At 37.7% G+C, this 14,570-nt stretch overlaps 1 protein-coding gene across 1 annotated transcript in view; it reads right to left on the bottom strand.

The window, feature by feature from the left end:
• The window catches only part of LOC150081839 (U6 small nuclear RNA (adenine-(43)-N(6))-methyltransferase), a 142,144-nt gene that overhangs the window by 55,604 nt on the left and 71,970 nt on the right, over positions 1-14,570 (bottom strand). The window contains exon 4 of the mRNA XM_090380339.1: positions 5,953-6,022. Within this exon, the coding sequence (XP_090236465.1) occupies positions 5,953-6,022 (70 nt within the window). The remainder of the gene's footprint in view (positions 1-5,952; positions 6,023-14,570) is intronic.

Raw genomic sequence — 14,570 nt, 5'->3', positions numbered from 1 at the left:
CACCTATCTGAATACGCACACAGACCGAAATAATGCACATGCACACTCACATATCTGAAATGCATGCATATACATGTCCATACATATTTCCACATGTGCACCTGCATACATAAATGCACATTTGTACATGCATGCATAAATGCTTAAATATCCTCCAGATTTCAGAGACCATCATATGATCCTGAAATGCATGCGATTTTTGCATAAATATCTCCCAATAATACATGCATATATGCACTTGCACACGCGGACACATAAATGCACATGCTCATGCATATATACAGTCGAACTTCGTTATAACAAGCATCAAGGGAGCATCATGAGGCAATTGTCTCATTATAATCATTACTTGCTATATCTGTGATAGCAGAGATGGGGAACCCTTGGGGCCGTTAAATAATGAATAATATCAGCGATGAGTTAAATCTACCTCCTATACCTAGGCATTATCCTAGATTCCAACCTGTCCTTTAAACAACACCTCTATATCTGAAGGAGAAGCTGAGAAAATAGCACTAGTAGTCAGAGTAACATGCAGAGACTGGGGACTAAACAAAAGAACATTATCCCTCTACTATAAAGCGATTTTCGTCCCGGCAATTACTTATGGAGCCCCAATATGGTACGCCAAAGCAAGAACCACGGTAAATAAAAGAATCCTTGAAACAATACAGCGAAAAATACCCCTCACCATCACCAGGGCGTGTAACACGGTGAGTACCTGTGCGTTGCAGGTCCTGGCGGGAACTCTCCCTCTGGACCTGGATGTGGTGAGATGTGGGTTGATGTACTACCTGGCAAAGGGAGCACCGACCACGTTTGACACTTTTACACTGAACCCTACAAACAACCACCGAACGGAAAAACAGAAAATCATGGAACACCTGAAAGAAACTTGGCAGAGGAGATGGCAGGAGACAACCAAGGGTGAAGTCACACGGAAATTTATACCCTTCGTAGACAAGACCTATCCAAAGGCCCCCAAATGGTTCTACCTGGGACTGAACACCACCTTCCTCCTGATGAGCCATGGGCCCTTTAACACAAAACTGAATGCACTCGGACTGACCGAAGACCCAACTTGCACCTGTGGCAACATGGAAACGTGGCAACATATCATGCACAAATGTGAATGCTACGAGGAACAAAGATCAGTACTCATCACCAGTATAAAATTCGTACCAAAAGACAATGAGCATCACCTCCTGGATTCGGAAGAAGTACACCGCGTTCAGCTGCTACGCTCAGGACATCTTTAACAGACGGAGAACGGAAATCACTATCCGCAACAATACGGAAACATCTGAATAGAAGAATTCCATTGAAACTAACAAAGGAGAAGACATTTAAGACTACAGCATGAACATACCACACGACTACAACCGATCAGAGGAAATTACCAACAAAGATACCTCTCCATTCATGACCTGGTGTAAAAGGCCAGGACTGATGCTCTCAACAAATATGACTACCTGAATTGACATCAAGGCAGTACTACAAATTGACCAGAGTCATCACTCCTCTTTCTGACCCCATAAGATGAACACGAGACTAGTGAGACACTGAACTAGTGAGACACAAGACTGTGACCTACCTGAAGTGACACTGAACTGAACATCCAAAAACCATGACTGTGATGACAGTAACCCATATGAAGTGATTCTGAACTGGCAATCAAAAACCACGACTGTGACTGCAGCTACGCTGTTGCCTCGCCTTTTGGCAATCTGGGTCGGACACCTAGTATGGCCCACTTTCTCTCCATATCCTGGCATGGGGGAGGGGACGGGGCTGTACATGTTTATGTAACTTTCAGCATCGTCAAAACTTACTAAATGAAACACAACCACACTGTTCGACAAATGCAAAGTAACTGAACAAAGTAGTTACTTTAATGAGTTGTTAAACTCTTGAAATCCAAAAACCCGATTTGAAATCTTGTTATATATCCTTGTAGAGCTCTCAAAGGGCAACAATTTTGTTGCTTACTGTCTAACATTTATAGTTTTCAAGATATTATGAAAACAAACTTGAAAATGCTCAAATTTTTCAACTCTCTCAACTTTGCAAAACTGCTACTCGGGAACCATAAGAGCCACATCAAAACTATTTATAGATATAAAGACTACATTTCCTACCGAACAATTTTGTCACTTACTGTTTATGTCTATCTATCATAGTTTAGAAGTTGAGAGTGAAAGTAACCAAGGCACAACGGCAAATGACCAAAATGTGAACTTTAGTTTTTTCAGAAAAAAATTATATTAAATATCAAAATTTCAAATTTTTTCTTGCATATTCATCGATGCCATTATATACCCGACAGAATAAGTATAAATTGTTTATACTATTGTCTATTAGTTTTGGAGATATAAGAGCAGTTAGACGTTTCACTTTCTGTGACAGCCATAGCGCCATAGGGTATCCCCAACATAGACGTTATTGACGTCAAAAAAAAAAAAAAAAAAAAAAAAAATGTCAATGTTCACTGACAAAGCATTTATGGCCCCTGGTTCTGGAATTCTTTATAACGGTGAAAAATCCTGCCTTTATTCATTTTACTCACCCCTCTCAGAGCCATATAAACCTCAATCAGGTCATCCCCCCCCCCAAGGTGCCTGGTTTCCAAGCTCTATAGCCCACATAATCAGTCTTTCCTCATATGGTCTAACCCATGCAAGTTGCCCGTCTTTGGATCCTTTCATGAAGCTCAATGTGTTTATTTCAGATGAGGTTTCCATACTTGGACACTGTATTTCAAATGTAGTCTTACAATTGCATATACAGTGGGACCGTGACCTTCCTGGCTGCCTGTTTATGCTGCTCAGAAAACTTCATATCTGCCTGTGCCGCCTTCTGCCTTGCAGCCACACTTCAATCACCTTAGAATATTTCCAATAATCCCAACATGTTCCAGCTTATACAGTAATCTCTCATGATAGACCGAGTCAAATATAAAATTTTCTTGTTTATACTTTGGCACGACCACCAGGTCACTGGAGTTTACAATAAATCAATTAACAAATGTTAATCGTATTTAGCAGTCACAGGCTTGAACCCTGGTCCACTCAAAGAGCGTGCACTATTGCACTCGAACACTGACCACTCGGCTATGTCAGGCCTGATATCTTAATAAAAATCCAAAAGGCAGGTACCTTCCACTTGAATTAAGAATCACATCTGCATACAGTGCACAAAGCAAATGTGTTACCCTTTCCACATTTTATAATACATAAAAAAATTTTACTCATGTCTTCCGAAATGTTGTCCTAGTTCTTTTGCTTGTTTCTTTATTTGGGTTTTAGGAGCATTAGCAACTAAGGCCATATTGCTCCGGGGATATGCGGTGGTCAGGCTCGAACCCCGGTCTAATCAAGAAGCGTGTGCTACACACTGCTGCTCCTGCCCACATGGTTATGGAGGCAGCTAGTTCTTTTGTACCTTACTGAAGGACACTTAATTAGCCTCATACACATCACACACACACACACACAAAAAAAAAAAATATATAAATAAATAACTAAAATATGGTAAAAACTACATATAACAGAGAATAAAACATGGTGTTTTGCAAATTTCTTACCTCCTTACACCTGATGGCTAATTCATTAACAGAAATAAGAAATTCATAGAATTTTTTAAGAACATATATTTTACACTAGTTTTTGCAAAACAGATGGAGACAAACTATGTTAAGATAGTAAGACAGAAAACGGGTCAAATGGGTCTCTGTCATAAATTGAGAAAGTTTAAAAGTATTGCAAGTGGCATATGCTCCATTAATCCATTCTGCACATACCTTTAATGTTTTTAAAATTCCATTTGTTCTAACATTAAGCAATCCTAATTGACAACTTTATCAACAACGATTTTATCTACAGTTACTCTTGAAATCAAAAAAGTCAATGTCATAAGAAAGCCTTTCTTTACGAATTATAGATATTATATCCACAGGACTCTATTATGATTCAGACTGGAAATGCTGCAGGTGATTCCCATATGAGTGTGGGCCTTGTTGCTTGTTTAGACTGTGCTAAGTATTTGGAAGTCACTCTTACAGGTAACCCTAGTATGATGCATCATTTCTATGTACTAGATACAGGGAATATAACAACCTAAAATTAAAATCTGGGGCATTAATAGGCAAAAACAGGTTGTAGAGAGGTGGATTAAAACTAAGGACTCAAGTGACTCTCGTATCTTTTTTTTTTATTTTTTTTATGAAAACCCCAAACATGAAAGGTATCAAAACCTATAGTACTTAGTACCGTGCATGGGTTGAAGGAGAGGTATGGGGGAAGGGGGATGCCGGAAACTTTGCTCTAGAGACTAAACATGGGTTTCACCACTTCAAGCCTCCAATAAGCAAAGTGGTGGTATTTCACCGGTTGATGAAAGTCATAGAGCAAACTGTTTTGTTCAAAATATTCTGGTATGGGGGGGGGGCTCTGGTGCAGTGCCCCCATATCCCCCTTATATCTCTCAGACTTCTAGACTCAATTCAAAAGAGGGCAGTTAGGTTAATTAATGAGCCATCTCTCCGAAAGCCTCTCCACTCATTGTCTAACAGATATTCTGTTTCTGCTGCATGTCTTTTCTACAGATATTTCCATACTGTTCTTCTGATTTTGCTACTGTAATCCCCCCCCCCGTCTCTTCGAAACCAGTCTGAACACGTGCTACAACTAGTCAGCATTCTTTACTGTACAACTCAAGGAACCAACTTTTTTTTCTTCCTCATTTGTTCTTTAACTTCCATTTTCTGGAAAATGCCTCCTTTCACATGAATTTCCTGCAAATTATGATCTACAGAAATTCAAGTTTAATCAACATGTATCTTCTTAGCCTTCAACCTATATACAGTACAAAGTACTAAAGGTTCTAATACTTTTCACATTTGGCATTTTCATAAAAAAAACAGGACCATGCTGAAAAAATGTGAATTAGGATAAAACGTAATTTTGTCTACAATCCTGACAGGCACAATAGGAGGAATATTATGATGTGAACCATATTTATTAACTCTAGTTGAAGTGGCAAGAGAACCATCTGATTCTGACAGAGGTAGGAATAGAGATGGAAAAAGTTGTGGCCAAATGATCGACTACCATTTGGACAAGAAGCAAGTTTTCTACTCTTGTAGGATCCTGTAAGGCTTTTGCAGGGTAAAATCTAGTAGAAACAAGTTATTTTGCAGAGATGGAATACAGTTAAACATAGGAGATCCAAAAGTCCTTACCAATGTCACTGAGGGAGCTTTAAGGATGCAAGGAAAATTCTAGTGTGTGTGTGGGGGGGGAGACCGAGAATTAGACTTGAACTTGGTTGGTGGCATGGGTGAATACTACACTTGCATTCTTATGAATTCAAATGAGAAGCTGCTGGAGTCCAGGATTATAAAAGAAATATGGGTTATATACATATATATTTTTTGACGATGCAGCAAAAGCCTTTCTTGCATCTTACAGCCAATACTAATACTAAATCTAGACAACATAGTCTAACAAACAAGCCCATTTGTGCTAATATTTTAAAAAATCATTCTATGATGTTACAATCTGAAAACAGCCGCACGAGACATTCTTGTATAACTTAACCAGATATCCAATATGTCCAACAACTTTTGTATAAACCTGTTTTTGAACAGTAAATAATTAAGACAATATAGCAGTTACCCCTCTATTTTTAATGCTTGAATAACTCACTTCAAATGATTTTGTCCACACTTCAAAAAATATCCTACTGGAAATTCAATGCAGATATCCCATCCAATTCAAATTCATAACTATTACAGCTATTCTTGTAAAGCTGGCATTTTATAATTTACAATTCTTTTATTTTTTAATACGATCTGAACATAAATCTCCTGCTATCAACTGATACTGCTATTAAAAAAAAAAGTGTATATATATATATATATATATATATAAAAATTATAAATAAACTCAATACCTGAAGGTTCTTTAATATGTCCTTAATAACAAGCATACTTTTCTTTTTTCCCAGCATTGATGTATAAATCCTATCAGAAATAAATGTTAAAACAGTAATTTCCATAATAATTAAAGCTTATTAAAATATTACTCATATACATCAGTCATTAATCATATATATTACACTTATTTAAATGAATTGCAGATGGTCCAAAATCCATAACTAAAACTGATAATCTTCACTTTCCTATACTTTTAATTTTTGTAATAATCGGGAAAATGAAAATTATGTGCTTAGACTGTGAAAATTACTTCTTTTTTGTTCATATTTATATTATTCTTAAACTAGTCGTACCTTTGGTTGGCACATGCAAACTAATCGGAAAAATAATAACTCTTACAATCCATCAATAAACGAAGCATAACCTCTATTATTAGTTTTCCACATACTTCTGACAATGACCATATATTATCATCAAATGATTCATAGATTTAACTGGCAAGAGATATGAATTCAGTTTAAGTATTAAACAGGTATTACATGGGCTTTACGCTTGCAATTTATATACCGCTTCCTCCCCAAAAAAAGGAGGATTCTTAAAAAATATACTACCTTCCTTAAAATCAAGGGACATCCTCTAATTTTGATTTATCAAGGTAATCAACATTTACCACAGAATTCATTTCACCTTGAGTATGCTAAATAAGCACATGAAAAGAGCTTTCAGTTCAGAGGGGAATAACAGGATGTCAATGTGAGGAAATATCAAGTACACAAAAAACTGACTAACACAAGCTGATGCACCTTGGTTATCTCACATTGTCGTCAAACTCAGGTGAGTTTAAAGCTTGAGTATCCACAGGCAAACCTGTAGGTGTTTACATGACACAGACAACTGCAGTCCACAAGCCTTTTATAACAAAAACAAATGCATACTGCCAACTAGCATGGCATTAAGGCACACAAAACATGGAGTACAACTCAATGAAAAGTCATGTTAGATGCTATTCCAGACTAAGGGTTCAGGTATGGAGTTTGGATAACATTTACTACTCACAAGCTTATATAGCATCAGTCAAAAGAAAAAAACCCTCCCACATCACCTGTCCATTCCCTCCAATAATTTGTCGTCTCGGTCTTTCTTGATTTCATTTAAACCGCCTGCTTCCACAACAGATGGAAGTCTGTTCCAACAATTAACCACCTGCTGGCTGAAGGAAAAACTCTGAACATCTATTTTGAAACCATCCTTCCTCAATTTAAATTTATTGTTGTTATTTGGTTCCTAGGAGCATTAGCAACTAAGGCCATATTGCTCCGGGGATATGCGGTGGTCATTCCCTGACCTTTCCGCATCCTCCGTATTTGGTGGGCACGGGCTCGAACCCCGGTCTAATCAAGAAGCATGTGCTATGCCCTGGTGCTCCTGCCCACTTGGCTACAGAGGCGCCTATTTAAATTTATGGCCCCTCGTGTGTAGTATAAGCAAGAGGAAGAATGCTATCAGCACTGAGCTTGCTCAGTCTGTTCAAAGTCTTAAAGACCTTAATCCGATCACCTCACAGGTGCCTAGTCTCTAGACATTGCTATATGTAGAACTGAAGCCCTTTTGTTCCCTTTGCCAATCTCATTGCTCTTCTCTGCAACTGTTCCAGCAGACTTACATCCTTTCTAAAATGAGACCTGCAGACCTGTATGCAGTACAAAAGATGTGGCCTAACGACTGCCTTATATCAATAGGACAATCGCTACCATACCTCTGCCAGTAAAGTAGTAAAGTTCCTGTATATCACAGACAAAACCCCCACGAGCTGTACTGGCAACCTCTATGTCAAGACAACTCATGGCTCAGAAAACTTCATATCTGACTGCACAATTACTCCTAGGCTTTTTTTTTTTATTTTCCATTACCCTGTATATAGTACCACACAGTTGGTATGTTTATCTGGGATTGCTGCCACCCATATAAGTACCTTGCATTTGTCAATGTTAAACTTCAACTGCCATTTCTCTGCCTATCTGTTTAATTTTTTTAGATCTTGTTGCAGTAGCTTACTCTGATTACAGTCATTAATCATTCTCTGTATCATCTGAAAAGTTAGACAAAGGTGGCATATAATCTGGGGTGTTTCTCATGGAATGGACTATGTCCATTGGTTGCAGTACATAGACCTACGAATCCTACATAATGTTCTGGACAATTTACATGTTCTATACCCTGCAACAATTTTATGAAAGCTGCCCATACACATTTCAACATGGCAGTGTTCCATGTTATAATAGATTGGGAACATAATCCTTACTTTGCAATGTAGCTTGAGAAAATAACAACAGATATTGCAGTGGCCTGCAAAGTGCTCAAAACTTCACCCAACTAAACAAAAATCAAAAAACAAAACATCTTTGGAATTCACTGGAATGCAGAATTAGGGCAAGGCAAAGGCAACTCTCTTTTGTCAGTGGAGATCATCATGAATGCTTTATAGAATTCATGGAGCACAATACTACCAGTTTTCCACTAAAAATTAATAGAAAGTCTTGCACAGTGCATTAATGCATTGTAAAATCTATACATCCTACTTTTGTAGGATGTATATAGTACTCTATAGATTGGCAGCTTAACAGCAGCAACACAGATTCAAATTTGTGCACAAAATTAGGTTATGTATTTATTTTTAAGGAAGCCAGAAATAAAGCTTAACTGCATCCAATAAGCTGTTAGACTAGTACAGTCTGCTGATCACCTGCAACTAAGCCTAATGCAAACATGTCCTAAAAATAAATGAATAACCTAATTTACTTTTATGTATATTTAATGTGCCCTACAGTTGTACAGAAATTCCTGCATTGCCAGAGAAGCTCTCATTTAACAATGAGATATCTCAGATCAAGAGAAATGCACTGCAATATATATAAATTGCTGCTAGGCCGAGTTGATGTAATTTCTGTGTGGTACCTGATTTTATATGCACATTGAATTATTTTTTCTTTTCAATTTTTTTTTATTCATGACTGGCAAAAAGAGGCTGTGTAAACAGCCAGATACTTTGTGACATTTATGGTAAAACTGTTATAAAAAAATTAAGGTAAAACATCACTGAATTCGTGAAATATGCATATCATACAAACATTGGAATTAAACTTAAAGGAGCAAGACAAATTGGGCTCCACATAAAGTTTGCAGCACTTTGTAGAAGAACTGGGATGATGGACTAAAGATAAGAAAAAATAATTACCTCTTGGAATTCCAATGATCTGACATTAGCCTAGAAACCAGGCATTGACTGGTACCTTTGCACACGGTATGCGAAAGGCATACCATGAGCAGTAAAAATAAAAACATTTTTGCATCTGGACCTCCAAAGCTGCTATAACACTTACTGCTTGTGGACTTGATATACATATTTCCACAATGATCTTGAGTTAATTGCCAAATCTGATAAAAACGGGAACTTTGATATGGATTTAAGCTGAAAGATCTATTAAACCCAAATTTGACATACAGTGAGATTAATGAGTTGGTGAGAAAGTTCGAACTTCCAAAGGAATCTTCAAAGATTTTGTGGCTTAGAGCTACAATGTTACTCTCTCCAGGGACATCATTTTACTGATGCAGAAACGGTGAGAAAGAATATTTCATATTTTTCTCAAGATGGTTCAGTGGTTTACTGCCACAATATTTCTGAATATTTCCATTCCACCCTTAAATCTTGTTCTTTATATAAACCTTGGTTTTTCCAATAATGCACTAAGACTGTTCAAGAAAAATTTTTTTTCTAACACATTTCAACTGGCTTATGTGGTCACAAAGCAACTGGATGCAGGGAATAACTTTGATATCATATATTTGGATCTTAGAAAGGCTTTTGATACTGTTGAACATGGAAAACTGCTGCACAAATTGGAGCAGTGCACCACTGGAGACAAATTGCTGCTATGGATAAAAGGATGGTTGAGTGAGGAAGACAGAGAGTGGTAATCAATGGACATTGCTTTTCATGGACTAATGTTATTAGTGGAGTCCCTCAGGGTTCAATGTTGGGTCCATAGCTATTTTCTGTATTTATAAATGATACTGATGATGGTATATCAGGCTTAATGTCCAAGTTTCCAGATGATGGCAGGGTTGCTAATGACAGTACGCTGCTGCAACAGGATCTAGAAAAGTTGAGCAGACTGGCTGAGAGGTGGCAAATTAAGTTTAACATTGACAAATGTAAAGTACTATATATGGGAAGCAGTAACCCCAGAGTAACGTATCAACTCTGGCAGTGATAGAGAATGAAAAGCACCTGGGAGTAATTGTGCAGGCAGATATGAAATTTTCCGAGCAGTGCAGACAGTCTGCAAGAGTAGCTCATTTGTCATGGTGTCTTGTCAATGATATACAGGAATTTTTCTAGCAGGGATAAAGAGGTGATTATCCCCTTGTATGTATGGATCCAATATCTCTCTATTACAGAAGATTTAGGAGAAGTCTGGTTGGCCTGCCTCCCTAAAATCCACTCATGCACACCTTCTCGATGGTAAGCCCTGTTACGTCACTTAGGTGGCAACGAACGTGTAGAGTGGTTCTCTTCAAGACGCCTGGTCAGCGTGAAGAGGAAAAGACCAAACCCTCCAGTAATGAGAGCACAACAATACAAATGGCCCTCAGTCCCCAGCAGCTTTCACTCTCGCTCTTAAGGCAGCGAGAGGATCAGAGTGGAAGCAGAGGGTGCTAAGAATCTCTGGGTACGACCAGGCTGCCATGCACGGAAATTGAACTTGGCCTGTTATAACGTACGATCACTCATCGGTGAAGACAGGATATTACAGCTGGAAAAGGAATTAGAAAATGTGAATTGGAATATCATCGGTTTGGCTGAAACAAGAAGAAGAAATGAATCACTAAGTTTATCAAGTGGAAATCTGCTGTACACTAATGGAAACAGTGAAAGGAGTGAAGGTGGAGTTGGGTTTCTGGTCCATAAATATTTTAAAAACAACATTTTGGAATTCAAAAGTACATCACCAAGGGTGTCAAGACTAATACTCAAGATTTCTAAGAGGTATAAGCTAAAGATTATAATGATTTATGCACCAACATCGAGCCATGATGATGAAGAGGTTGAAGAAATGTACACTGAAATTGAGAGTCTTCTAGATGAGCAGAAAACCCACTACACTATTATTATGGGGGACTTCAATGCTAAGGTTGGAAAAAGGCAAAACAGCGCAGAAAGAGGAACTATAGGAAATTTTGGAATTGGTGAAAGAAATAAAAGAGGTGAAAGACTTGTGGAATTTGCAGAATCTCAAGGAATGTCAGAAATGAACACTTTTTTCAAGAAAAGGGTGAACAGAAAGTGGACATGGAAGAGTCCAAATGGATTAACAACTAATGAAATCGACTTCATCCTCACTAACAGAAGATATATTGTGAATGATGTTACCGTCCTAAATAAGGTAAATGTTGGAAGTGATCACAGAATGGTAAGATGTACACTTGATATAGATGTAGGAAAGGAAAGGAAAAAACTGACTCGAGTAAATAATACAAAGGTCTTTGAAATAACAGAGGAGGAGAAAAAGCAGTATGTACTGGAACTTAAGAACAAGTTTGAGCTTCTGCAGACTGCTCAGGACCAAGATATCGACGAGGAATATTACAACTTTTTGAAAGTGATAAAGCCCAAGAAACCTATAGGGAAACAGAAATCCAAAGAAGAGAAAATTAGTCAAGAAACACTTGTCATGATGAACCAAAGACGACAAATGAAGAGCAAGAAAAACACTGATAGGGAGAAAATCGAGTATACTGAGTTATGCAAAGCCATTAGAAAGAGACTCAGAGAGGACATAAGAAGATTTAACACAAGAAAAGTAGAACAAGCATTAAGGGAAAACAAAGGATTTAAATCAGCAGCCATGAGCATTAATACAGAAAGACAAATGATACTGAAACTGAAGAATAGTGATGGTGTACTTATAAACAGCAGAGAAGGCATAATTCAAATAGCAGAAGACTACTATAGAGAATTATACAAGGAGCGAGGGAATGATACCAGCAGTGGGGAAGATGGATTGCAAAGTAGCAACACATACGACATACCCGATATTCTTCCTGATGAGGTAGAACATGCACTGAAGAAAATGAAGAATCGGAAAGCCCCGGGGGAAGATGAAGTTACTGTAGAGTTGTTAAAATTGGGAGGAAGAGACATAACACAAAAACTGGCAAGGCTCTTCACAAAGTGCATTAGAAAAGGTGTGATGCCTAAGCAGTGGAATAATGCAATCATAGTTTTGCTGCATAAGAAAGGAGATAAATTGGAAATTATAGACCAATTAGCTTGTTATCCCATATCTACAAGTTGTTCACAAGGGTCATTACTAACAGATTAGAAAGAATACTTGATGAGAATCAACCGAAAGAGCAAGTTGGCTTTAGGACAGGATTCTCAACTATGGATCACCTTCACGTAATATCACAGCTAATGGAGAAAGAAAATGAATATAAAACACCACTATGCCTGGCATTTGTGGATTATGAAAAGGCATTTGACTCCATACAGCATAAGGCAATGTTTCGGGCACTGGAAAGACAAGGCATAGATACTCCATATATTATGATTTTGAAGAAAATATATGAGAGTGCTACATCCTTTATTAGACTAGACAAAGACAGTAGCAAATTTAAAATCGAGAAAGGAGTTCAACAAGGAGACACAATATCTCCAAAGCTGTTTACTGCTGCCCTTGAGGAAGCTTTCAGAAGATTAGACTGGTCGCAGAAAGGAGTCAATGTGAACGGAGAGTATCTAAACCATTTACGATTTGCAGATGACATTGTGGTCATAAGCCACGATCCCAAAGAATCAGAGGAAAATCTTAATCAGTTATGCACAGTTAGTAAGGATTTTGGACTAAAGATGAATATGGCTAAAACAAAAGTAATGATGAACAAGTATGCCACAGAAAGGGAAATAATGATTGAAGGAGTAGTAATTGAAAAGGTGGAGTCATATACTTATCTGGGACAAGTTATTAGCTGTAATAATGATAAATGGCTGGAAGTCAAGAGAAGAATAAATTTTGGATGGATAGCATTCAAGAAATATAGTCACATACTGAAGAGCAATATCCCAGTTTGTCTGAAACGTAAAATAATGAATCAATGTATACTCCCCACCATGACTTATGGAAGTGAAACTTGGGCACTCACCAAAAGAATGGAAGAGAAGCTAAGAACTACACAGCGAAGAATGGAACGAATTATATTGGGAATCAGACTGTTAGATAAGAAGAGAAACACATGGATTAGGCAGCAAACTCAAGTAAAGGACATTCTTATCAAAACTAAAGAACTAAAATGGTCTTGGGCAGGACACATAGCTCGAAGACATGATGACAGATGGACTAAGAAAATAACAGAATGGTACCCAAGAGGAGCTAGAAGAAAACCTGGAAGACAAAGGCGGAGATGGATAGATGAAATTCATGAGTTTTTGAGTAGTAAATGTAAAAGTAGTAAATTCATGAGTTTTTGAGTAGTAAATGGATGACCAGTGCTCAAAACAGAAGGAACTATAAAGTTGCTGGAGAGGCCTTCATCCTGCAGTGGATTGAAAATGGCTGATGATGATGATGATCCCCTTGTATAAGGCGATGGTCAGGCCACACCTTCAGTACTGTATACAAGTCTGGAGACTTCATTTTAAGAAGGATGTAGAGCTGTTGGAACAAGTAAGAGAAGGGCAACAAGATTAGTGAATGGAACAAATGGTTGCTCTTACGAAGAAAGGCTTAAGTTTTGCAGATTACAGTGTTTGGAGACTAGGCACCTGCGAGGTGATCTGATTGAGGTGTATAAAGCCTTGAATGGTTTGAGCATGCTGAATGCCGATGGGATTATTTCTCTTGCTAGGAATAATCACCTGAGAGGGTATAAATTCAAATTGAGGAAAGACAGTTGTAGGATTGATGTGCGGAAGTTTGCCTTTAACCAGCGGGTAGTTGACTGGTGGAACAGACTTCCATCTTTTGTTGTGGAAGTTGATAGCCTAAATAAATTTTAAGGCTGAGCTGGACAGGTATTTGGAACGAACGGAGTGGTGAAATCAGAGTGTTTTTTTTTTTTTTTTTTTTTTTGGCTGATGCTGCATAAGCTTGCTTTCTTGCATCATATGCCTCTGCTAATGCTAATATCCAAATATCCATGTCCATTATCTGCCTACACTATAGCTGACAACAGTTGAAAAAAAAAAAGTTATCAATCCAAACTATTTTGAAAGGCCAAGAGTAGGAAACTTTTCTTATCAAATGGTAGCTGAGCCTTCTTGTCTCTGACCATAACTAATGGCCGCAACTTCTGTTCATCCATACTTCCCACCTTTTTGTTTTTTTTTTTTGTTTTTTTTATGAAAAATCCCAAACACTAAAAGTATCAGAACCTATAGTACCTACCATGCATGGTAGGTACTGTAGGTACTAAAAGATGAAGGAATATACTTGACATCAGACTAACTTCTGTAGATGGAAATTTTCAAGAAAAATGTATGAAGGAAGGCCTCCAGAAAATGTAAGTTGAATGAATCAATTAGGAAAATGAAAAGTTGGATCTGTGAAGTTGAAGTTGGGCAGTAAAAGGATGT

The sequence above is a fragment of the Mastigoproctus giganteus genome, chromosome 8 (assembly GCF_048544385.1).
Source record: "Mastigoproctus giganteus isolate SK-2022 chromosome 8, ASM4854438v1, whole genome shotgun sequence".
In the NCBI taxonomy this organism is placed as follows: Eukaryota; Metazoa; Arthropoda; class Arachnida; order Uropygi; family Thelyphonidae; genus Mastigoproctus; species Mastigoproctus giganteus.
This window is presented reverse-complemented; position numbering and strand designations above follow the sequence as displayed.